Here is a 26,707-nt window from a genome sequence, read left to right on the forward strand (position 1 = left end):
TGTCTTATTTGTAACCATTTTTAAAAATTTGCCTACATTAATTCTTATAATGAAGAGCTAGATTCCTTGTTCAGGCTTGTTATTTAAAAATACAATGATGTTTCTTTATTATTCTTAATAAATGTACTCGTTTTTTAGACCTTTTCATATGATTTCACATTTGGATCTTTTCATCATATGGTTCTTCACATCCAGAAAAAGAAAATTTCCTAATGCTAAATTCAAAAAGGACTGTTTTGCAATGGAATATGAAATAGAATTTGACTACAACTGAGTTGCATTGTAATACATCTGTACGCTACACTGGATGCAGCTAGGAAAAATTCATTTCTTCCTGCGGTTTTTATTAATGGATGTACCAAATCCAGAAAACTAAAAAAGCTAAACCATTAACACAAAAGTCTGGAAAGAAAATTATCAATTTCCATTGTGATTCATATATAGTTTGTTGGTAGATTCCATCAACATGAGAAGCTAGTCCCCAACAAGTTGGCTGGAAATATAAAGAGGGTTTTCCTCAAAAATAAAAGGAAGCATTCCTTCTAAAATGTGATTATTGGGTATCCTTTCCACATATGAGACAATCACACATTAACATGAAGCAGTGCCATTTATAAAATAAATACTATCGTAAATGTCTATAAAAGCATATTTTGAAGTAAATGATCCTTTTAAGAATTTGCATTCTCATATAGGTTATACAACACCTGGGCATTTTGTCTTTCTGAAATCAATGTCAGTTTCCACAAAATGAATTAATAAATGTTAAATGTCTTAAAAGGGAAAATGATTTCAATTCACATTGCTATACAGCCTTCAAACTTTAGCATATAATGCTATAATCTGTTGAGGTTAATAAGATCTATGGAGCTAAACATTATTATGAAGAACCAGATATCAACTTGGAAAGTGGAACTCTACGTTTAATACATACCCATGAGGATGGACATAAATACAATAGTATAAAACAAACTTGGCTGCCCTTTGTTCTACAGCGATAGGAAGCATAAACTTCCATTTCTAATGAGATCCAGTAAAGGAATATGCCTCTTCATGCTTCAAATTTCTGAGTTAAACATCCAGAAACCACTTGACTGAGAACCAAATTATGATGAATATCGAAGAAGAATTCTTGACTTCAAGGAGTGAACCAGCCTGTGCAAGAGTTTTAGGCTATGGCCTACCCTATCCTGCAAAATACAAAACAGGGTCACCCACACTATGTTCTTCAAATATTATATTACAATCACTAAAAAACATATGTACCAAAAGATCATTTTGATAAAAGCTAGAAGCCATCAATTATTCAGACCCTAGATATAAAAATATTTAACAAATTACGACTTATCGCAATAAATTGCTGCCTGGCCCAGTTCGCAATCTAATCTGAATTGTATTGCCAAATTATTCCCCTGATCACTGTCACAATTCCAAAAACCGACAGTTTTTAACTCTGATTTTGTCAAGATTCCCAAGGGTGGTCAATCATAAATTAATTCTGGTTATTTCATCCAATTTTTCCAATTTCCCGATAAAATACTAGTTTATGTCAAATCCTCATGTTTACATTGCAGATTTAGATTTTGCCGAAGCAAATAAGCATTACATCAAATAAGACACACTCAAAGGACCTGATGCTTCAATGTATATCCTTCTATTCTCATTCAGTTAAGGCATAATTACTGCTTTAAAATTTATGGCCTTGTCAACTGCTTTGAAGGGCTTTAAGCTTTTAGCTAAAAGTTATAAAATTATGAGAAATGCCATGCACCAAGAAGGTCCATCTGGCCTCAAAGCCTACACTGAACGCACCAATGGTGCTGCCCCCAAAAATCGATGAGAGCCACTGCCCCTCAACCCTGTTAGGAGCTTCCACCCTTAAACCCCCACTTTGGTTTGAAAACGTAAAAGGTAAAAACTGTTTTGGACTCCACCAGATGGAAAGCAACCTTTTTTTAATTTTTTCCTTTATATGGCATGATACAACATTTTCCCTCCGTTTTTAAGAAATTTTCAGTGTTTTCAGTTTCCTGCTTAATGAAAATAAAATTGGTCTGCAGAGTCACTCCCAAAAGAGATTTTTGCTACCATGGTTCAGACATGTTTGCCATTAACAATAGCTTATTGCTGAGCAGTTCATAGGTTATTACCATCTACTTAGGTCCTTTACAGTCCATAATAGATATCACATTGACTGTAACCTTTCGTTAGCTGCAGGTGTGCCATTAACAACATATTGACTTGAAACTATCTTCCCATAATCACATATAAGAGTTAAATTTAAACCTAATTATGGAATTCTTTACAACCTTCGATACTTGTTTAAATTCTGTTGATACATTCAAAAGTCTAATCATAATGCAATCAAAAGAGTTGTATCTGCCTTTGTAAACAATGAAGCCAGCTAATAATCCTCAGGGAAAAACAAAGATAATTGGAAGAAGAATGCAAATGTTCAAGGTCAAGAAAAAGATCAAATTTATAGAAAGATTTCATTTCCAGTAATGAAATGGAAAAATACTGCTATAAGAGGAAAATCTGCAGGTGTCAAGGAAACAGATAAGAATACCATGTGGGTATGGTCTGAAATGCAAACATAGAAAATCCTTTATTAAGCCATGAGTGTAACTACATACACATTCACAAAACATTTTGGGAACTCGGATACAGAACAGCTTGATAGCTGACAAATTTATCACTCGATCTTTCACCAGTTTTGTTGATTTGTGTTCAATAGATGGCAACAAAATAATGCCACAAACAGTAGAAATCACTTGTATAACATTTGAATCCCCTCCGCATCGAAGAGGGAGTGGCATCCCTTGAATTATATGATTTTGGGTTTTTATTAGCCTATAAGCAGAAAACTAAAAAGGACAGACTTTGTAAAACTGAAAAAACAATATAGGGAGAACGGAAGAGCAAAATAAACTATGGGTATACCAAGAAAATTATAAGGATTCTCCTCCTATGATCAAATTTTAAACGGATGTGACTTAGCAAATTTGTAGCATTTTGAATCATACAACATTTCAGCATCAATACTATAGAAAGTCCATAACAATATAATAATTAAAACTTAGTATCATCATGAAGTAGGATCCACTGTGACATATACTTGAACGTCTCAAAATTCAATTGCAAATAGAAAAATCACTAACTGAAATATTATTTCAATGATTTTGACGAGGCTTAAGATGGAGGTCAACTGCAAAAGCTATGCCAAATTTTTTCCTTTGAATGCAAATGTTGATGATGCTCATATTCCTACCAAAGTTTGTACCTTGCACATTTTAGCTTTTGTTTTCAAACTTGTCCTCTATTACATGGGTTTGGAAATCTTGATACCTTTGAATTTTTTTAATTTTTCATACACATTCTGTGAGGAAAATCAAGAAAAGGGAGGCTTCTGCACTTTTGCATTTTATCCATAAGGTGCTAGAAGTTCTAATTTCCTTATTTGTCAAGGGAGAGTGGAAACGTTAGGTTTTATGAACCTTCGCTTTTAGTGTCAGAAGTGCCAGAAAGTCCAATTTATCCAATTTGTGAAGAGAGTCAACAAATGGGAAGTTTTAAGAACTTCTGCCTTCTTGTGTGGGAAGTACAAGAGTCAGTCTTACCCAATTTATGGGAGGGAATTCAAAAATAATAACTTTTATACAAGTTCACGTTGTATGCACCCAACTTGGGAGAAGTTAGAATTTCCTGATTTGTGAGAGCATACAGAAATGAGAGGTTTAAGCAATTTTGCATTTCGTGCATCTAAATTGTGAGGAGAATTGAGAAATGGAAGGTCTAATGCACTTTCATATTTTGTGAGAGAAATTTTGTTTACTTAGTATTTTTTTAAGGAGAATTTAGAGGTTGGTCAGAATACAATTGACATGAACACAGGAGAAGAAGGGTGTTTTAATTCGCCATGGAAAGGATGCCTTCTTACTAAGACATTATAAATTTATTCTCTTTCCTCAGAGTGGGATATATAATTATAAGACATGCTTCATCAATTTTCACATTTGATCTAGAAGTCTTGGCTATAACAGTACCTTGCTAATGGATAACTGGCTTCTGAAGCTTTCAAATGGTCTCAGGCATGGAATTCCTTTGTACCAATTCAGAAAATTTGTAGAGGCAAAAACTTATCTTTGGGAAGGGGAAACCATAGTCACAAAAATTGTACCAGCAGAAATCTTTAACGGGAATAACTCGGCACCAAAAGTTAGAATATATTTTTTATTGGGATTACTTTGGGAAGAAAATCAGGTCAGACAAAAATAGGGTCAGAGCTAGGGATAAAGCATAAAGAATCACTGAAGCAATTCACCAAAAAAACTAAAATAGTTTTTACCAAAAAATTGTAAAAAATTTCAGGTAGCAATTTTATTAGGAATTACTTGCAAATTTTATGAGTCAAAATCTCATTTGACAGATTTTTTTTAAATTATTACAATTTTACATATGTGCTGTTTCTGAATTAAGGCTGTGTTTTTATTTGCATCAACGTTTTGGATCACACTCTGTGATCCAAAACGTTGATGCAAATAAAAACACAATGATGGATCACAGAGTGTGATCCAACACGTTGATGCAAATAAAAACACAGCCTTAATTCAGAAACACCACATATGAAATATTATGGATTGTGGAAAACTGATATAACTTATTACAATTTTGTCAAGGAGAAACTTGGTGTGCGGGGCAAGAAAAGATTAATTGCAACTTACCGCAATTTTTTAAAGATTATGGATTCTATAGAAAAATACCATTCTAGGGAAGAACTTGGCAAATGAAAAAATAAATAATTTTCAATCAATTGGGATTTAGTTGAGAACATTTTGGAATTTAATCAGGAAAAAGATTGGTATATGGTTAGGGAATAAATCACCACAGAAATTGAAAGAAACCCAGAAATGCCAAATTCTTTGGTGAGATAGGCAGTTGAGCAAGCAAGTGGATGCCCTTAGGTCAAAACTTAGAAGTCCAGAACAATCAAGGAGAAGGGAGCAATCAACTAGAGATGAAGCATTCAACCCACTCAATCCTTAATTCGGAGTGAATTGAATGAGGAACAAAATCATATTGAGGGAATAATTCCCTCACCACCTCAAATCCATGGCTAGGAAGGTGGATGATGATTTTCCCCCTTGAATTGCTAAGATCCACACCTTATGGAGATCAAGTGCTTGAAAAGTTTTTAAGACAATGATGAGATTGTCTTGGTGAATGAGGATGAAAATATTTTGAAATTAAATGAAGTGGAGAAATCTTGATGCTAAAGGTGAAAAATATGACTTATCATTTTATCCTCACACCCTAAAAACCCCGGCCATACTTTACAATCTGTCCAGACACCTCCAAAAGTCCAGCCAGTTCTAAGCCGCTTTCCTCATCCATCAAAATCCCCAGCCATAATCCGTACAGACACATCAATATCCCCAGCCATAATCCACCCGAACACATAAAAAACCCCGGCCATAATCCGTCCGAACACATCAAAAACCTTGGCCTAAGATGCAATACTCCCTCACTTTCTGTTGTGGAAGCTAAAAGATTGAAGAGTTTTGAAAGGAAATGATGATTAATGCTGATGAAGTTGCCTTGATGAATAAGCATGAAGTTGTTTTGAAAGTAAATTGAGCAAGAAGTTCCACCCTTCACAACTTCCACCTCATGCCCAAATCCATGGACTTCCACTTGCTGGCCCAAAGTCCGGCCATCTTGAGCAAAATGTCCTCACCATCCAAAAGTCTGGCCATCCTTCACATTATGTCCTGACACGTCCAAAAGTCTGGCCATCCTTCACCTTCTATCCTGACATGCCCAAAAGACTGGTCATCCTTGACAGGATGTCTTCAATGCCCCAAAAGTCTGGCCATACAACATTTATTCCCTTGCTGGCCGAAATCCACGGCAGTCTAGGTGAAATCTTAGACTGAAAATTCCAAACCAGACCTGAAATCAGTAAAATCAGACATGAGATCAGAACTGAGAACATCATTTCCAAGTGAAAATCAGTTATTCCTAGATCCAAGTGAAGGTTTGAAGGCATGATTTACGATAGTCTGGAGCACTTTATTTACATAGTTCTTGAATTTTTTTTATTCGTGCCCTTTTCAGGTTGAAGACAGAAGTAAAGCATATGAAAGGAAGCAAAAGCCAATTGCTCTATAATGAAGAACAATCCCAAGATTCATCAGCATGAAAAGGAAGAATAAGAATCAGCATTATGGATGATTCATCAATAACATTCAAGGAAGAGACTTCACAACATGTGCAAGAACATCAATGTCAAGACTCAACATCATGAAGACTTCAAGTTGACGACACAAGGAAGGACAAGATTCACATTCCAGGAGTGGCAAGGAACATGATCCTGTTCAAGGTGTTCAAGTTCAAGGCATTAATCTACAACAGAGGAAGATATTTCATAATCTTGAATTTCCTCCACAAATCCAAGAATCATTGCTAGTACAAGGAAGTAATCCAGGAAGGAGAATTTCAAAGATCAAAGAAGGCCAAGGGCAATCAAGATAAAGGATTCCAAGGTTGGGAACTGAAACACATTGTGAAAGAGAAGAATTCCTAAATTAGAGAAGGCCGACTTAATCAAGGATGAGCAAGCTGAGGTAGTGCCTAGTCATCTTCAACCCAATCACATCATTCCAAGTCAAGCCATCCAGATTTAATGCACTTGACTCATCCAATGAGAAGGGTAACTACCACATGTGGAGGCACAAAGTTCGATGTACCTAACCTCATCATTCATTGGTCGAAATTCAAAGATGGACATGTGTCCTTTGTAATGTAATTCAATCATTGGTGAAACATTAAATGTTATGTAATGGGTGTAACAAACCCTAATTAGGGTTTTTATCTTTCAATCTTGGCTATTGATGTGGATTTGATCCTGGCAATTCAATTGTATTGAGAGCAATATAAAAGACTCCACTCTCTCATTTGTAGAGGTTAATAGTGAATCAATAGATGTTAGATAGCAAGTAATTACCAATTAGAAGTAGAGTAGGAGAAGACAGAAATTGTTGCCAGACTTGTAAATAAACATCCTTTTCATTTAAGATATGGTGGAATGTGTTATTTCTTCTACATATTGCATGATTTCTTGTCGTATCGTCATCTTAGATGAAGTTCATTGATTGTGATGGAGTAATATGTAGATGTTGATAATTCCTTGGTTCATACCATTTGTGATTGGATGATTTTCAATTGTAGTGCATAGTTAGCCTGAACATTAAAATGTTCTAAGTTCAATCATGGATATGTTTATTCAAGTTGTGCTAGTGTATTAGGTATTTGGGTGAATGATTCATGATATGAAAACTATTCATTTCCTTGGAAGATCGCATTGGCTTTGTGTGGTTGTTGGTAACATGGAGAAGCAAAGCTTGGTTAAGGAATGTGTCCATCCTAGCATGATCCAGTGCTATCATTGATCTTAGGAGTAGATTAGATTTCTCTAAACCATCATCCTTTTATCTTTTTTCCAAATCAAGTGAATTTCCACATTCTAGCTGCATTCAAGCAAGAGTTAATGTAAAATGTAAGTCCCCCTTGTGATTCCAGCAATATCACATCAACCATTGAGCTTATCCACACATCAAGACCTGACATTTGGAACCTTGGAGTCACCTCAACTGATCACTTAGTTCGACATTTGAGAGGATTTTTTCAAACTCAAATATCATGATAAATGTTCATTGTTCAATATTAAAATAATTGATAATTAGTGTCATGTGAGTCTTCATCAAGACCAACATCATCATCATCATCATCATCATCATCATTGTTGACATTACACTATGTAAGTAGATTAGAACAACCACATGCAGCTCAACCAACATTTGCAGTACAGTATGTTGGCTAACTAACTCCTCATAAAATGGAGATTCTATGGCAAAAGAAACATCCTAGTCAGGTAGCTTTGAGTCTACATCCCACAATTTCATTGCACCTTCCTTGTACTCATTATGTTTCTCGTGAAGAAGACATAAGTTAGAATGCATGTAAAATAGTTCCTCTACCTTGTTTGATGTCAATCAATTGTGTTTCACTAAATGGATGAAGGTGTATGTACTCCAGTCCTACTTAGATGAAGAGAAACTAGCAACCTGTTGAGGTGAGGATAGAGCATAAATTGTAAACAAAACTTCGAACATGAAAACAATAGATCCTAAAATATTTTTTTCTTTTCAAATTTATAGAGTTTGTCACAAAGATTGACACTCAAAATAAAGAAAAAAACTAGAGTAGCAGATTATCTGTTGAGATTGATCTTAGGATCTTCCGAGATCAATCTTCCCAAGTGATAAGATTGGTCCAATAGAGTGATTCTTGAGTAGAAAGATCGATCTTAATCTGCAGAGATCAATCTTCCCAAGTGATGGGATTAATCCAATGGAGTGATACTCAAGGATAGAGATTGATCTTTACAAGAAGTTATGAGATTGACCTTGAGCACATTATAGAGATCAATGTTGAGCTCATTTAGCCCCCCTAGGGTGGGTGGGAGAATATAGACTGGGAGAATCCTCCTGGGCAGAATGGTATCCCAGATTTATTAATTAAAAAAAAAAGCTAATAATAGAAATCCCCCAAAACTCTAGCTCAATGTTAGAAACTGTTTGAAATCAGTTTAAAAACAACTAGACAGCAACACAATTTTGAACGATAGAGAGAGCAAACCTTCCAGGCAAAACCTTTTATAATTAAAAGTGACATCATTTACCCAGCAAAACATATGAAAGAGTCTAGACGCCAAAAGTAAGAAAAGAAAATTTGAGAACAAATATAGTTACCTCATTCAAAGCTTCCAGTCTTTCTAGAATGGGAACTATCCTTTCATTTAATGACATTATATCATCTTTGGATCCAACGTTTTCTTCCTTATCTAAATAACTTGTCATGTCTTGGTTTAAATGATCGGGCACTTGTAATCTGTATACATAAAGTTTACTTAAGTTATTTCTAATAATCATACTTTCAAGCTTTATGGAGATTAATCATAACCAAAATTAATGAAGAACCTTCTGAATTTTCAAGAGTATATAATAGATGCTGAGCATTACCGATTTTCAAAATGAATATAAAATATGTTAAGTACATGTTCCACAACATGCAAAATAAGTGTTGTTAAACGCTCCCTATATCCCGCAGCAGAACACATCTCAATCATTGCCAAATATCTCCTGTCAAAAAGGGAACAATGTTATCAATCCCTTGCAAATACATCAGAGCATATACAGATTTAAATCAGCAATTCCGATGGCTTTTTTAATTACGAAATCAACGAAGGTCTACTGTTCAATTTAGATGATATATCTAAGAGTCATTCCATTTCATGGTATCTACTTGTCTAGTCAAACTGGTCTTCAAGGTGTGGGGTGCAGCTTCTCTTCCTCTTACCAATGTTTTGTTTTTTATTTTTTTTATTTATTTTTATTATGCAAAACAAAAAATGCATTGATAAGAAGAGAAGCCACAGGATACTGCATGGAACCCTAGATTGCTAAATTACCAGGATATAGATATACACATACACCTATTGCAGTTTTCGAGAGACCACATGATATGAGACATAGCCATGTTCATCCATTATATAAGCATGAGCTTTAGCTGTTGAAAATTGTAAGTTTACTTCTTGGCATATTCTTCATATATGTCCAGATTTATGTTCTAAATATTCTATTAATATAGATGTTTGCTTTCCTCTCCATGTCATGTTTACCATACAGAAATGAATTATACCAATGCCCATAAATGACAAAAGAAGGACAATGGGAGATGGAAGCAGCCAAGCTAAAATAGCAAAAAACTAAGGTAAGAAAGAACCCTAAGAGTAAAAATGTAACTAAATACTAGAACATGAAAACAAACAAAGCATATCTAGATTACCATACCCAAAGTAAGTAAATCATGAACATTTTACCCAAGGAAAATTACAAACAGCCATGCAAGAGGAAGACCCAAGGCAACAAGGAGCATACCAAGCAAAATCCCCCATCAATGCATCCCCGTTAGTCTACGTGATGTCCAAAGGTCAAACATCTTGGAGACTTGGGGACATTGTGTTGATTTTATGGTAGTGCTCATTAACCACAGGCAAACATCAGATTTGTTGCCTTCCCAACCATAGATGATAAGCTCTTATCATCACCCCAGAGCACACTACATGTCCTTCATGTTATTCAATTCACGACCTTGCATATATATGAATCAATACCTCCTAATGGACCTCAAGTCGGCCATATACTTTTGGCGCCAAGGAAGGGGTTGCCCAAATAGGGCCTGCCCCAAATTAGACTCATACAACTGAGATATCCAAATGCCAAGGCCGACAGGCCACTTGGCATTTTGTGCACTAGGTCAGCCCTAGAAGGGATCCTACCTAGCTACACAACAACACATTGTGGGGATATTTCCTTACCATTCCTAATAAGATCCACATATGTAATAATGGAAACAATATAATGAATAATATTGATCTCACACGACACGAGTTGTTCACAAGCCAAGATGCCCTAATATCCAATATACGTAGAAATAGAGTAAGCCCTTGAGATAGGGTAGCAACATAGAATACTCCTTATGGAAGAAACCACTTCATGCTACATCTCCTATAGATCCCAAACATGAATTGTACTCCACACATATCCTTACAATGATAGTCACCTTCCTTATATAGATCTCCTCCTAATAATACAATGGAAGAGTAGTCCTCATGAAGGCCTTCTCATTATCTATATAAATAATTACATAAGTCATCCACAATACCCAATATAATTAACTTTGGGTATGTGTACCACACATTGACATCCCCATCCATCTAAATACATTATAATATCATATCCCTAGGTATACAATAATCCCCCTTTATTTAAAAGTTATGGGGATGTCTCTAGGACGTCCCGTATAAAGGGGAAATATCCCAAGGATGATCCCCCCGTTTTTTTGGTCTGTTCCAAGACTTTTTGGCATCCTTTGGACATCTTGACATTCCTACGCATACCCGAGATTTTAAGGCATTCCCCCATCTAATATGCAAAAAAGAAATAAATAAATTACAATTTAAAACAAATGAAACCATGATAGTGGGCCCACTGAGATCCCAAAACCCAAAATACTGTGCAAAGTGCAAACCTATGCTCATTGCAATTTTGCACTAACCCAAAGGAAAGAGGAAAATAGAAGCCAGCGAAAGAGGAAAAGACAAGAAGAGGATAAGGTGGAGCAGTTCCTGAGATACTAATAGAATGACTCTAATTTCAGAGTTTGTTTCTTGTTGTACCTATGTACCATGCATGATGCAGCATTTTTTTTGCATCTCTCAATAAAAACCATGTTCCATATTATACCAACTACTATCATTCTATCAGATGGATTACAGAATGAATGAATTGCTTCTGTACTTCGTAGAATTTAAGTTTTCTTTGGTTTGTTTGTATTATGTTTTAGTGCTTCTGATTTATTTATATTTTAGAAATTCAAATACTAATTAAATATATTATTCTAATAGCTGCACCCCACCATTCCTAAAATCTAGAAAACAAATGTGTCCCAAAACATGCAGAAATGATGATATCAAGGTCAACCCAGAAATCAGTGGTGATACATCTCTATCAAAGATTAGAAAACACAACAACTCGTGACCTCATTAGCCACTACCATGAGAAAGCCAATACAAGATCTAATAATACTCACAGGAGAATGTTTATACAAGCAATGATACCTCACTCAGTTTTCAGAATACACAATACATGTGAGAATAGAGTGGCATTGCCCACTGCAATGGTATAACCAAAATGGTTTCAAATTCATTTGTGTTGATTTTCTCAGTTCTTTGAAACGAATGAATTTATTTATCCACTATTCTAATCTTATTTGGACATAAAGTATTTTATTCATAGAAGAAATGGCAATTTTTTAAAACATATTAGTGTTTCCACCAAAATAAAAAATTAGCATGTTTTCCACATATTGTGAGTTAGTATATTAAAGCTAAACAAGTAATTGCAAACAACACAAATAGAGCATAATTGTATCTGATTTTAACATAGAATTTTTCATGTATGATAAAAGTATCAAGTACTATCTATACTCAAATCCAATCGGCAACCATCACCCATACCAAGACAGGAACTTCGACATGGCGAGTAAACCTCCATCTGACAGGGAAGCTTCTGCACATAATCACCCGTGGCAAGTGGTAGTGGGCAAGAGAGCAGCTAGGGCAGAGAAGAGGGAAGCTAGGGCGGCGGAACAATAAAAAATGTGGGTGATCCCCATCACTTCTCAAATCCTCGACCGCGCCACCAAAGCAAACAAGATACCGTTGGGTTTTCGAGCAAATTATTCAGGCCCTGGACAGCCCCTCCGAAAGCCACAGCAGAATACTCGCCCACATACCAACAGAGTGGAGGATTATAGTAGACCCGCTAAGGATGGAGGAAGGGCACTACCATTTCATGGCCCCAAATTTGCAAAACCATTTCCGGTCTCGAAGCTGAGAAACTCACTCTATCATGTTGCAAGAAGAGAGGATGCCCTGGCAGCGACAAAACCCGACCCAGAGCCCATCAAAATCACGAACACTAGAGAAGCAAAGGATTTAAGTCATTATTGCAGAGGGCACGGGCTCTTTGCGAAATGGGGAGGGAACAACCAGCCACTCGCCGGAATTGTGGAATGGTAGAAAACAACGTTCCACGACCAGGTAAGTATAACAACCCTAGCAGATAACTTTCTATACATTGAATGCCATGATAAATCTCTGAAGGCCAAACTATTGCATGAAGATTATGTTTTTTACAAAGGCATAAATTTCAATTTCATTGATTGGCAACCGAAATTTGATGCTAATGGATATGAATTTAAAATGGTATCAAAATGGACAGAAATCCACAATGTTCCTGTAGAATTAATGCATGCTAAAATCCTTATAGAAATTGGGGATAAACTGGGTAAATTCATAACTGTAGAAAAAAATTGGTCGGATAACTCAAACATAAAAATACTAATAGAAATAAACAAAGGCAAGGAAGACCTAAAAAATATAATCTTAGAAACGACAGATGGCATATATAGTCTAAAACCGGTATGGTATAATAGACTGGTAGCAGAAGATTTAGCTTTCTGCAAGAGGTCAGGTCCTAATTTGCAGAAGCCGCAGGTGATAGTAATGGATAAAAATGGAGTTTCAAATGAGAAAATAAACATACAATTTAATGATGACAGGGGTGGCTTCATTATAAACACTTGTTAGCAAGAGATTGATACTACCCCAACCCCGCCTCCTATCCTGGTCTTGGGTAACAATCCTGACAGAGGCATAGAAACTCAAGCTTATAATAATGAGGAACAAATCGAAGCAGAACTGAACAATGTTATAGAAAACTTGATGGGGAAAATAGCTGAAGAATTTGTCGAGGAAATACTCATTGATACTCCGACAAATAGGGCAGAGAATGTTAACATCCCTAATATAGAACAGGTTCAATCCCCCCCCAAAACACCCCTACTAATCACCAACCCGACTGAGGTGGCTCAAGAGGATACAATCACAGCCTATACCACTCTATAGGAATCCCCTGTTGTGGAAGGGTTGAATGTAAATGAGGAAAGAGATTTCATTATCAATGAACTGATCAATATGCAGGTAACGGAAAATAACATAATATTAGATAATAGCTCTACCAATCCACAAAACAGAGGTATCCTCCTGATGGGAGGTGAGAAATTAACTCCTGATTGTGGTAAATCCCTGAGCAACAAAAGACGTAGGAAGTCTTTTTTAGGCAAAAGCAAGATGGACGGGGATGCGGAGGGGCAAGCCAAAATTACAACACTGTTGGGGCAAGGAAAATCTCCCCATCCCCTAGAAGAGGTATAAACATACTTACATGGAATGTTAGGGGTTTGGGAGCCCCTAACAAACAGAGACTGATTAAGCAAAGCATACTGAAATCTGCTATGGATATAGTTATGATACAAGAAACAAAACTAGGCAAGACTAATATAAATAATTTTAGCAGAAAAATTAACCAAAAGGCAGATGGAAGCTATGGAGTCTACAAGGGCATTGGGGGGACTAGGTATAATGTGGAGAAAAAATGCAATTGCATTCACATGTCAAACCAAGATGCAAAATTGGATGTCTGGCAGAGTTAGAGCCCTTAGTCTAAATCTTGAGTTTATAATTATTAATGTTTATGGCCCAATCCCAACAGAAAAAAAGAGATTAGTGTGGCAAGAGATAGAACACTACTTAAATATTTAGGATGAAAAACACATCATCAAAGGTGGACTTCAACACCATCTTATACTCATCTGATAAAAGCAGTGGTATAAAAACCATTAAACAATCACAAAGAGACTTCGTAAACTAGATAAATAACAATAACTTACTTGAAATCAGAATAGAGACAGGTTTTCACACATGGAATAACAGAAGAAAAGATTTCTCCAACATTGCAGAAACACTTGATAGATTCTTCTTTAAAGGAGATCTAACCGATCTCCAAACAGAACCAAAAACTACAGTATTACCCTGGTCAGTGTAATGTCCCTACTAGTTAGAGATCATTAACCTGCAAAACAAATTGTTAGAACACAACAAACATATATATATATAAGTAATCTAAATTGCAATTTAGCTTTAATACTTGATTAACATAATCATAATTTTCATCTAATAAAAAAGGATACGCATGCCATATGAAAGTATGTCCTTAGGCGGCCGTGTAGCTCACCTTCTTGGAACCCCTTGGTTCCAAGCCCTCCAGGAAATCGAAGATGAGTTCAAATCCTGTCCTCTTACACCCAAGCCATCCAAGGAAGACCCTTGTCTATTCTTTGTCTTGGGTGATGCCTCCATCATCCAAGTCCTTAGAGGGGATCGGCCAGATCCATCGAGTCCTTTCTTGGGTGTAACCTCTTACACCCAAGCCATCCAAGGAAGACCCTTGTCTATTCCTTGCCTTGGGTGATGCCTCCATCACCCAAGTCCTCAAAAGGGGAGTGGCCAGATCCGTCTCTTCTTAGTTGGGTTTTAATCAACCAAGCCATACATTTGTGTATCAGTTTTCAGTTCATATTTTATCCCTTTGTGTTAGCATGAATTCCTAATGTATTCTTTAACTTATATATCAATGTACTTTACCATCTTTAACATATGCCTTACATTTCATTAAATACCTTTGTATTAAATAACCTTTCCTAATATGCAAACATGTGTATACAACCATTAACATTATTATGTCCCTTACCTAATGACCAGTGAATTAATTAATACATATATATATGCACTAGACCTCAATTAACACCACCTATTAATTAACGTTACACATTACCCATTAACTAAGAATAATGAGTATTACACATTAACTAGTAGTAATGATGTTACATATTAACTACTATCCACACATTAACTAATATAATTATTTAATACTAGAAACCATCTATTACTTACCTTACGTCTGCAGTAGAAGACCCTCTTCCGCTTTCTCAACTTCCCGTTTCCTTTTATTATTACCTCTACTACCTTATATACTCCTGTGAGGGGTTGTGCCCCTCCATGGGCCCCTTCCGCATGAAGGGGTGCGGAGGCTGCGGTTACCGATGCACCACTTCGTGCGGAAGTAACCTTAGCCAATTCCAGGTTTACTTAAGTCACATTTTGTTTGTGATAGATATATTATATATTGTTTCCCTTTTTAATATATCAAATATTAAATACATTTCATTTAATATATAAAATACTATATGTTATTTCCTTTTAAATATATTAAATATTAAATAACATTTCATTTTAAATATATTAAATATTACATATCAAAATATATTTAAAATATCTTTCCAATCAAATATATATTAATTATTTATATAACATTTCCTTTGTTAAACAAATTAAATATATTTCCTTTATTTTTCATAGATTACTTAGATTATTATTTTAATTGTTCATTTACAATAACCTTATTTAATTAATCTACGCAAGTGATTTTACAACTCGTGATACCGTAGGGGTTATCACAGTCAGGCTCTGATCATTACCCGGTACGCTTAGAACTTGTGGGGGAAACAAAGCAAACTGGGTATCCCTTCAAGTTCGAAAGAATGTGGTTTACACATGAAGACTTCCTCCCCAACATACAAAAATGGTGGAAGGATAGTATCTTTGTAGGATAAAAAATGTACTGTCTGGTCTCTAAGCTGAAAGAGATCAAGCACAAGCTATTAGATTGGAACAAAGAGAAATTTAAAAACATCTTTGAGGAAAAGTCAAGAATTGAGAATGAGATGGAGACAATAAACACTGATGTGATGCAAAATGGGATGACCTCTGAAACATATGAGGCTGAGAAAATGCTTTTATGTGAATATGAAGGCATTCTGGCCAGAGAAGAGATATACTAGAAATAGAAACTCGGTTAGAAGATGGTGATAGAAACACCAAATTTTTTTACAACAGTGTCAAAATTAAAAGGGCAGCAAACAAAATTACCCAAATCACCAATGACAGTGATCAGACCATAACAGATCAAGATCTGATCGCAAAAGATGCAATTAAGTATTTTGAAAATATCATTAACAACTGGGAACACTTAGACCTCTCTAACAATAGAATCTTATCAAATAACACACCCAAACTGATAATAGAGGATGATAATAAAATGTTAAACTCTAAAATCACTCACAAAGAAGTTAAAACGGCTTTGGCATAATTTTAGGGAGACAGCCTCTGGACCAGATGGCTTGCCTACTAGCTTTTTTCAGAAATGCTGGCACATCTTAGGAGACGAGGTTACTAACGCCTTGGAATCCGCCCACAATGCAGGGAGATTCCTAAATGAGATTAATAACACCTTTTTGGCCTTAATTCCAAAGAAGGAGAACCCCTCAAAATGGGATGAGTTCAGACCCATTTCTCTATGTAACATGACTTATAAACTACTAGCTAAAGTCATGGCTAATAGACTAAAAAAATTACCGCCCGCCATAATATCAGAAGAACAAACAAGCTTTGTACCCAATAGATCAATTTTAGATGGAATTATTATTGTCCAGGAAGCCATCCACTCCTGTCAACTCCAAGGATAGCCTAATATGCTACTAAAATTAGACATCAAAAAGGCTTATGACAAAGTGGATTGGTACTTCCTCTGCAATTGCATGAAGGCCTTTGGCTTTAACAAACAATGGATCAATTGGGTTTACTTCTGCATATCAAACCCTAGGTTCTCTATCTTACTAAACGGGAAACCGGAAGGCTTCTTTGAAGTTTCCAGAGGACTCAGATAGGGGGACCCTTTATCTCCATTCTTATTTATAATTATGTCTGAAGCCTTAGGTAGAAGCCTGGATGCATCACGGAGGGCCAACAAACTGACGGGAATTCAGATCACTGGTGGGGTAGAACCATGCACCCATCAACAGTTTGCTAACGACACAATAATTCTAGGGAGAGGACAGTTAAAGGAAGCTAAGGAAATTAAGAACATATTACAGTCTTATGGGCTGGCCTCAGGAGAGATGGTGAACAAAGAGAAATCAAAAATATTCTTCTTTCAAACGGAAGCATGGGAGGAATACAGGATAGCTTCGTATCTAGGGTACAAAATAGGGCATCTACCATTCACGTATTTAGGGATGCCTCTAGACAAAGGTATCAGAACCAATAAACTTTGGGATCCCTTGATTGAAAAAGTGAGGAAGAAGTTGTCATCCTAGAAAGCCTTATGGCTGACAAGGGCAGGAAGATTAACCCTCATAAAAATAGTATTAGCACCAATGCCTATCTATCTTCTATCCTGTATACCACTTCCAAAAGGGGCCTATAAAAAACTATCTCAAATAATGAGAGACTTCTATTGGAATTGTCCAGAGGATAAAAACAAAATGAAACTGATATCATGGGATAAGATATGTCAAGAAAAGAGTGATGGAAGCACAGGAATAAGAAAATTATTATGGCAAAATAAGGCTTTAGGGGCAAAATTGGCATGGAAAATGTACACATCCTCAGAAGCAAAATGGGCCAGAATCCATAGGAGCAAATACATAACACAAAATCAGAGAGAGGCGGTATTTAGGGAAACAAACTCACCAAAGGGATCTAGAATCTGGAACTTTATAAGAGAAAGCCGATCACTCATAGTGAACCACCTATCCTGGGATATTCACGATGGTAGAACCGCCTTGTTGTGGGAGGATTCATGTGGGGGTTAGCCCTCAATAAACAGTCTAATGGACACAACCGACATTAAAAACCAAATGAAATCTTTATGGGGGAATATGGGGAACCATGTAAGGGATTATACGACATTGGCACCAAAATCAACAATGGGATGGAAATGGAAAAACATGCTCCCATTCTTAGTGGACAACAAAGACCAAGAATTGCTATAAATTCTTGAGGGCAGAATAATAACACTCAGACCTGGCCAAATGAGCTTATATGGTCGAAGTCAAAGGATGGACAATACAATTGCAAAGATGGTTTCAGAACCATATATGATGAGGCAAACAATATCAAAGACTATACCCCAAACACAATTTGTTGGGAAAAATTCGGTCTCCCAAAAGCTGGCTTCTTTGCCTGGGCGGCATTTCAAGGGAAGGTCCTAACTGCGGAGCAATTTAAACTTAGAGGTTTCGAAGGACCCTCAATTTGTTTCTTATGCAAGAAAGATGAGGAAACAAATGACCACATATACACAACCTGTAACTACACACAGAAATGTTGGTATTGGCTGATGGCACAATTAGGCTGGTCAAGTGCCATCATCCCTTACCTAAAGGATTGGCTAAGAGATTGGCCAATCATCAAAAGGAATAGCATCTTCCACAATCTATGGATATGCAGTCCAGCAATAGTAATCTGGGAAGTTTGGAAGGAGAGGAACAGGAGAATCTTTCAGGAGACAGAAATGAAGGTAGAACACTTGAAAGCAAAAATAGAAGCCTCCATCAAAGAAACCTCCAGTAATAGAAATATAACCATTCCACAACATGATAAGACATTTATAGATTGGGATAACTATATCAGAAAACAGTGGAAGGGGATCAAAATCCCTCCTTTCTTTGGGAAGGGAAACAGAGATAAGACCCGAGGGTAGAAAAGCATGCAAATGGGTGCCCCCAGAGACTGGATGGTGCAAAATCAAGTTTGATGGAGCATCCAGAGGCAATCCAGGGGAGGCAGGGGCAGGATATATAATCCACTCACATGAAGGGATATGTATTGGATCGATATCCCAATATCTAGGGCATTGCACAAACAATAAGGCAGAACTGTTGAGCCTAATAGAAGGTTTAAACCTATGCAAACAATTAAAAATATCCAAATTGGAAATAGAAGGGGACTCGGCCATTATTGTTAATGCAATAAGGACCAAGACAATGCCGAATTGGGAGCTCATAAGTTTATTGGATAGAGCCCTCTCTCTAATGGGAAGCTTCTCAGATTACACAATCAATCACATCTATAGGGAAGTTAACACATTGGCAGATAAGCTAGCCAATTTAGAGGCAGATGGAACAAATAGGACCACATCATTAACACATAGGCAATCACATCTAGATACTCATACGCAGGCAGAGATTTAGACATAATCCTAGAAACAGCACATTCACATATATATTGGAAGGTATACATATGTACATGCGCAAATAGAGATATATATGTACGTATACAATTGTATTTATATAATTATATGTGTACACGTCCATATATATGGTAGCAGAGACATATATAGATGCACATATACATATATAACTATATATACAGGTATATACAGACACATATACAGTTATATGCGCATGTAATCATATATATACCTATCAATAGTATTCTTAGAGCAGAGATTACTCCCTTCTATAGATGCAAATGAATATAAACAAAGTATGGTGGCAGGAATATAGGGTTATATACATACAAGTATATGACAAAACGACATACAATACATACACAGACAAATACATATTTCATACTTACATAGAGATATACATAAATACCTATATATATAGACATATATGCAGACCTATATATAGGTAGATCTATATAATATATAGATATACATGGACATCATCATATGACAAGACTTTATCATTTAGACACGGATTGAACCCTTAGCAAGCTGGAGACACTAGGATATAAGACAAACAGAGAATAAATGACAGAGCGATCAACAATCTCACAATCGATACAACATGACAGAATAGGGATGGAACTTTCGCAGATGTGACAGAAACACATATGCTCATCTGAACACATACAACAGGATTAAATATTCAAAGCTATATTTACATACACATATATCCATATATATACAGATATACAAGTATGGATATAGATATATATGCATATAAGCATATATATGTATATGCATATATGTATATATATAGATATATGCTAAGTCACAAGGTTCAAATTCGAATTCGAATTCAACAGCCATGAAATTCGGATGAAATTCGACAAGGGCAAAATTCAAAAAAAAATTCGGATAAAATTCGCCTTCTATAATTTTGTTTATTTTTAAATATATGTATACTTCTAGTAAATTATCAGAATAGTTCTAGTAAATTATCAGAATAGCGACCCTTGTTGGAGAAAATCCGAGGGCGACCCAGCAGTTGCAAACACCCATGACCCAATAGATACAAAACATATACAAAGAATACCCATGACTAGCTGAGTTGTGTTTAGAGGCGGATAGCAGTGCTTTATAGAGGAAATTGGATGAAATTCGATTAAATTCGATTTTTTTTATAGAAGTTTGAAATTCGATTAAATTCGAACCTCATCCATGAAAATTGTTGTATCCTGTGACTTAGGATATATGCATATAAGTGCATATATGTATACATAAATTTACATATATACACATATACATGCAAGTATACAGAGATGTTTATAAATATAAATGCATAAAGGCATATACATATATGCACACACGTACATGCACAAAAAATTAATAGAGCAAATATATACCTACACAGAGATATAGATATATATGCCCACATATATATATAAGCACATAAACTAATATATATATATATATATATATATATATATAGATATGTATCAATGTAGTATATAAAAATGATTAAACATCATAAGCTAGAAATCATCATGAAGATATTGCTCGATTGCTTGAGTAATCATGCATTGATAAGGCTAGGGAGTAAGGCGAACCAACAATCATGAAAAAAGTAATCATCACTCCCGCAGTCATTATAGCAAGGCATTTTGGGAAGGGAAATATGTCAAAGTTATCAGCAAGCAATCATATTACATACTGATAGGTAGATAGGAAAACATCATGGGACTATCCTGGCACAACCGAGGTCACAATTTGTATTACCGACAATACCGGTTGCCATAACCAGTATATCTTCGCATAGGCATTCACCACTTAGCTCTGCCTAAAAAAAGATTATGGTATTTGTCTCTGCCCTGAGAAGCGTGAAATGTCCTTCATCGGAGAGATCTCTAACAAACGATGGTCGGTTATCCTAAAATCAAAAGATGATTTGGTCATACATGCGACCAAAAGGATTCTGGGTGATGAGATTATACTCTCAGAACACAAGAAACGAGTTAATAGCAGCATCCTAGCAGGGTTTTCAGCAATACTACTCACAATGGGAGAAGAAAAAGCAGTCGCAGTCACATTATGCAGTTTGATTTTCAAAGAAGAATACTTGGGCAACCTGGAAATGGTGATAAAATGTGTGGATGATAATCTTCAAATACCTTACCCGGAAGATTACTCCAGAGTTGCGGAAGCTATAGATAAGGATGAGGTGCTCGATGTAGAGTTCAAAAGGCCTATTCTAAGTAGCAAGGATCAGAAACTCTGTCGTCAAAGACAAACAGAGATTGTAAGAAGCATTGCATTCCTTAGGCAATGGCTTGGAGTGGTAAAAGAACCAAACGGGGAATGGTGGGTGAGTTAAATGGTAGAAGAGGGATGGACCCCATTCCAGCCAAATAAACACATCGAATCACAGCCCTCTGGCATGGAAGCCGCAAATGACAAGGAGGAAGATTAAGCTTCAATTACATAGTTTTTTTTTTCTATTACTACTATAACTAATCTTATACATAGAGATATAGGATCTGCAGTTACAACATGGTATATAGTGAATTGTTTATTTCCTTTGATATAACATACATAGCGAAGGGAAAGATACCCACTGGATGACAATTTCCAAACATATAGGTATACTAATTAAGTGATGTTTAGAATGAGGATGTTTTATGAAGGAGGCACAAACTAAAATACAGTAATAGGGAGTACTTTAGAAGTTCTGGCATATTGGTTTACTTCAACATTTATACTTAAACATATATAAATCTCGAATATCACGATAAGAGTCTAAAGTACAGGCTAGATAGGTTGTGTTAGTATCAATCCTTTGCTGACCAGTGTTTACACTTCTAATATTATCGTAGACTCGGTAATCTTTCATAGTATAGCCAACAATTTCTGATGTTGACTTAATATGAAAGAAACCTAGTCTATAATGACAATAGGGGTGAGTACAAATAATATTGACTCTTATTCTTCTCTTTGGCACTAACAGTTAACAAAGTGGTTTTGCACAAGAATGTTTTGAAAATCTGTTTTGCAGGATAAGCAGAAGATGGCAAATATGGCAACAATGAACTTGGAAAGTTTGGCAGAAATACACTATCCCATGTAAATCATATATGCTACCTATGAAGGGCTTTTTGATAAGCCAGAATGCAGAACCTATAAAAGTTTATATGTAAATTAAATGTTATTAGTCTGACTGGACCTATGGTCCCGGGCAAGGCCGGAGGTTTTCTCCTCTCCACTCTTTCCTACCGGCGCCCGCACTGAGCGGAGATTGTAATACTTTTTATTAATAAAATGTGGCTTAGGCATTTTTACCGAGCAAAAAAATATATATATCATCTTCCCTCCACTATTACTTAAATAATAAAATTATTTAATTAATTCATCTTTTGGTCCTCTATAATTAAATAATTTTCTAGGCTTATTTAATTAGCTACCACTTCTTCCAAAATTAAATAAATTTCAATAATTTATTTAATTTCTTATTCTCTCCATAAAATAGATAAAATTAATATTTTATTTATTTCTCCAACCATGACCTATACTTATCATATTAATTCTTCCACCTCATCAATCCATGTGCTAGTTTTAGGTCCTACCCTATCTTGAATTTTCCAATCCATTGATCTTTCTAATTAATCTCTACCATTGATCAAATGTTAAGTGATGCATATAGATAAAACTCTCCACTCATTCATTTTCCCCTAGACTATTATCAAGAGAGCTAGCATATCTATCCTAGATCAGAGCTCCATTATCTGCAACCATTTTCAAGTATCCATTATCAACAAGTATAAAAGCATTTATTATCAAGTATCAAGATATCATCCTACCATCATTGTGCTATCGTGGTTATGCTAAAATTCAGAGAGTAACCCATATTTCAATCATTCAAACAAATATCAAACAAACAATGGAGCAATATAAAGTCTTCATTATGCTATTATAGTTTATCATTTAATTTTGTGCATAGATCTTAAGCTTTTTGAGTGTGAGTGTAGATTTAAATCTTCAATTGCATTGTTTCATATGATATTGATTCACATTTTCATCCTTCACATTTTGTCATGTCCAATGGGACCCCACCTCCCTAATTTCAACAATATTTTTGCAAGAAAAAAAATATGTTGACATGCAACATGTTTGATATATATTGTAATTCATTTGATTGACAAGTGGAAAAAAATCATTTCACAATTATAAATCTAAGCATTTGTTGGCATCTGCTATGCTTTCGTTGGATTCTGCTACACTTTTTGTAATTTTATACCCTAGGTATGTTAATCAGATTTATATAATTGATTATGCCCTAGATTGTAATCAGATTTGCAGTATTTTAATAAGCCAATATTCAGTAAAATCAGAAATAAAAACAGTAGACAAACAGGCATACCCTGGGAAAACCTCCAAGGAGGAAAAACTCAGCATGAAAGACCCACAGGTCAGATTGTATATTCTCCTCTAAATCATAAGTACAAATACTTAGCTTAAATCTGATCTTCACATATCAGATCTGTCCCTTTGCATGCTGCAAAACTGCATCAATAATACACTATGTCCTCTTGGACAATTTCGCACAAGTCTGGAAATTTCGCACCCTTCCTTGAAAGTTCGCACCTTAGCAGCAGAGCTAAATTCGCTGTTTGCTTGAGATTTAATTGGTGATTATGGCTTGAGAAATGTTCTTTATTTATATGCACTTGTAACCTTTATTTCAAGTCGGCCTCCTTTAGGTTTTGGTGCCAAATTTATTAAGGCGTGAGTGTTTGAAACTAGCGTGGGAGAAATAGGGCTGGACCTAGCCTTGGGGTCACGTTACCCTTTAGGGCCCAGACCTAAAGGGTTCGGATGTTGCCTTAAGGCAATCCGAACCCTATAAATCCCTAGTTATAAACAACACTTTTTTGGTTTTACTGCACTTGTGTTGTTCTGCTGCCCTCTCATTATTTTACTATGCTTTTTGTTGTGTTGCTGCACATTTGCTGGGTTCTATTGTGCTTTTGATTAGTGGACAGTGAAGAAATGTGGATTTGATTTTTTAATTAACTTTTTATCTGTAAACAACCTAAACCTTTGATATATCTAACAAATCTGAATATCTCTTATCTTGCATCTAACCCTCTAACCTCAATTAGTATCATTTTCTATGGTTTTCTTGGTTGTTGTTCTCTTCTTTGTGCAAGGATCACCTATCAAGGTTTGAGGTTGATAAGAGCTAGCTTGGAGCTCTTCATATTGGAGTCAAGTGTCCAAAGCAATTTGGATAATGTTCGGGATACAGACCTCGGGCATATAGACATCCAAAACTTCAGAGATAGAGTGTATGCTCCAAACGCGTATGGCAAGCCCAAACGGGTGCTAGAAAGCGGCATCGCTCAGGCTGTTGGTTTTCCACCGACAATACAGAATTATGAGCTGGTGGTCAAGGCCGCAAAGCATTATCAGCCGGAAACTAGAATGGTGGTAGTAAAAGGAATGGTAATGGCTGATTTCACTCCTGAGGCTATCGGAAAAGCATTTGACATCCCGCTTCTTGAGGGCACCACTGCAATGACCATAGATGAGGCCCAACTCGCTTTTGATACGAATCCTAGTAAGTGCAAGAAACTCATCAACGAAGAATGGTTTAAAGTAAGAAGATCCCCGAGCACTAGAATCAGCAAAAAGACCTACAAAAGCGAGTTCAATGACAAGTACAAGGACATGGTCACCCTGCTCAGCCAGGTCATGGGGCTTCCCCACTCTAACCTATTTGAGGAGTGGATGTTTTATTTCGTAGAGCAAGTCTTCAATGGAAAAGTAAAATTTGATTGGGCTCAGATCATTAGCGACAACATTCACACACAGCTAGTTGAGATCGAGAAGAAGAGATACTTCACCATGACCTCCTACTTAGTCTATATGTTCGCTAGACATCAGCGACTGCCAGGGTTGATCCGAAAAGGTGAAATTGGGAATGGACCCAATCAGGTGAAGATATATGACTGCTACCCCCAATTGCATAATTATAACATAGCTCAGAGGGAGAAAAACAACATTGCTAATGCAATCGGCCAGTATGAGCACGTGAATGATGCATTCACAATGCGCATGGTTAGGATGATGCGGGGGGGATTACACATAAGGCTGTCAAGGTAGGCTACCACATTGATATGGAAGTACGGAGTATGGTTCATCCAGTTCCCTCACTTTTCCTACATCATAATCTCAAGCTTCAAGGGAGCACCATTCTAACTTCCCTGTTATCCATCACACAAAATGGTCCTTTTGGAAGTTGCAAGATAGGCACACCCAACAGGACACATACTCGGAGAGAAGCAGTCAGGGTTCACACTCCCAATGGTCATAGGGAAGAATGACGTGTACTTCAAAAACTCTCTGCAAGCCAAAGAATCCTTCGATGAATTAGCAACATATTGCTTGCAAGAGCACCTCCCCAAGAAGTACTTCGACCCCACTGAGCTAGGAAAGAAGGCTTATGGCACGCATTACAGGGGTAAGGCATCCATAGAGGACTACTGGGCTAACTGCCTAGATGACTTTGAGGTTTGCTGGCGAGAATACTCAAGGTTAAATGTTCAACAAATGAGAGATTTCGAGTGCCTTCGGGTCCCAGATCAGGTAACTGATTATGGAGATTGCCTGCAGACCCAGGATTATGAGGTAGTCAAAGACCTCCCACCATCCATTAATTGGGCCTAGGACGTGATCACAAACTTGGAGGCCACCGTGGAAGGTCCTAGGAGATATATCGATGACTGGCTATGCCAACAAATAGAGAGGCTAACCCATGAGTGGACCACGTTCACCTATAATATGATGGGCAATCTTGATTCCCAATCTTCAGAGGACGACGGAGCGTCAAGTGCGCCAAGGGAAGAAGAAGTTGAAAAGCCTAAGAAGAAAAGAAAGAAAGCAAAGGCCATCAAGGGAACCCGAACATCAAAGAGGACCAAGAGGAACCCCAGTCAATCACCTGAGGCCCATGTGCAAGAAAAAATCCCAATAAGAAGGCTAGAGGCTGCCACTTCATCTAAGGACCTGTTGTGACCATTTCACACATCGCCCCATTGAAATGGGGACCCCCT

The 26,707-nt window shown here is 36.4% G+C and overlaps 1 protein-coding gene across 1 annotated transcript in view; it reads right to left on the reverse strand.

Moving 5' to 3' along the window:
- Positions 1 to 635: 635 nt before the first annotated feature.
- The window catches only part of LOC131041900 (nuclear pore complex protein NUP205), a 269,379-nt gene continuing 243,307 nt past the window's right edge, over positions 636 to 26,707 (reverse strand). Inside the window, exons 43-45 of the mRNA XM_057975129.2 lie at positions 9,084 to 9,203; positions 8,814 to 8,952; positions 636 to 1,190 (exon numbers count right to left, since the gene is read on the reverse strand). Coding sequence (XP_057831112.2) covers positions 1,107 to 1,190; positions 8,814 to 8,952; positions 9,084 to 9,203 — 343 coding nt within the window. The 3' untranslated portion in view covers positions 636 to 1,106. The remainder of the gene's footprint in view (positions 1,191 to 8,813; positions 8,953 to 9,083; positions 9,204 to 26,707) is intronic.

This window comes from Cryptomeria japonica, chromosome 1 (assembly GCF_030272615.1).
Source record: "Cryptomeria japonica chromosome 1, Sugi_1.0, whole genome shotgun sequence".
Classification (NCBI taxonomy): Eukaryota; Viridiplantae; Streptophyta; class Pinopsida; order Cupressales; family Cupressaceae; genus Cryptomeria; species Cryptomeria japonica.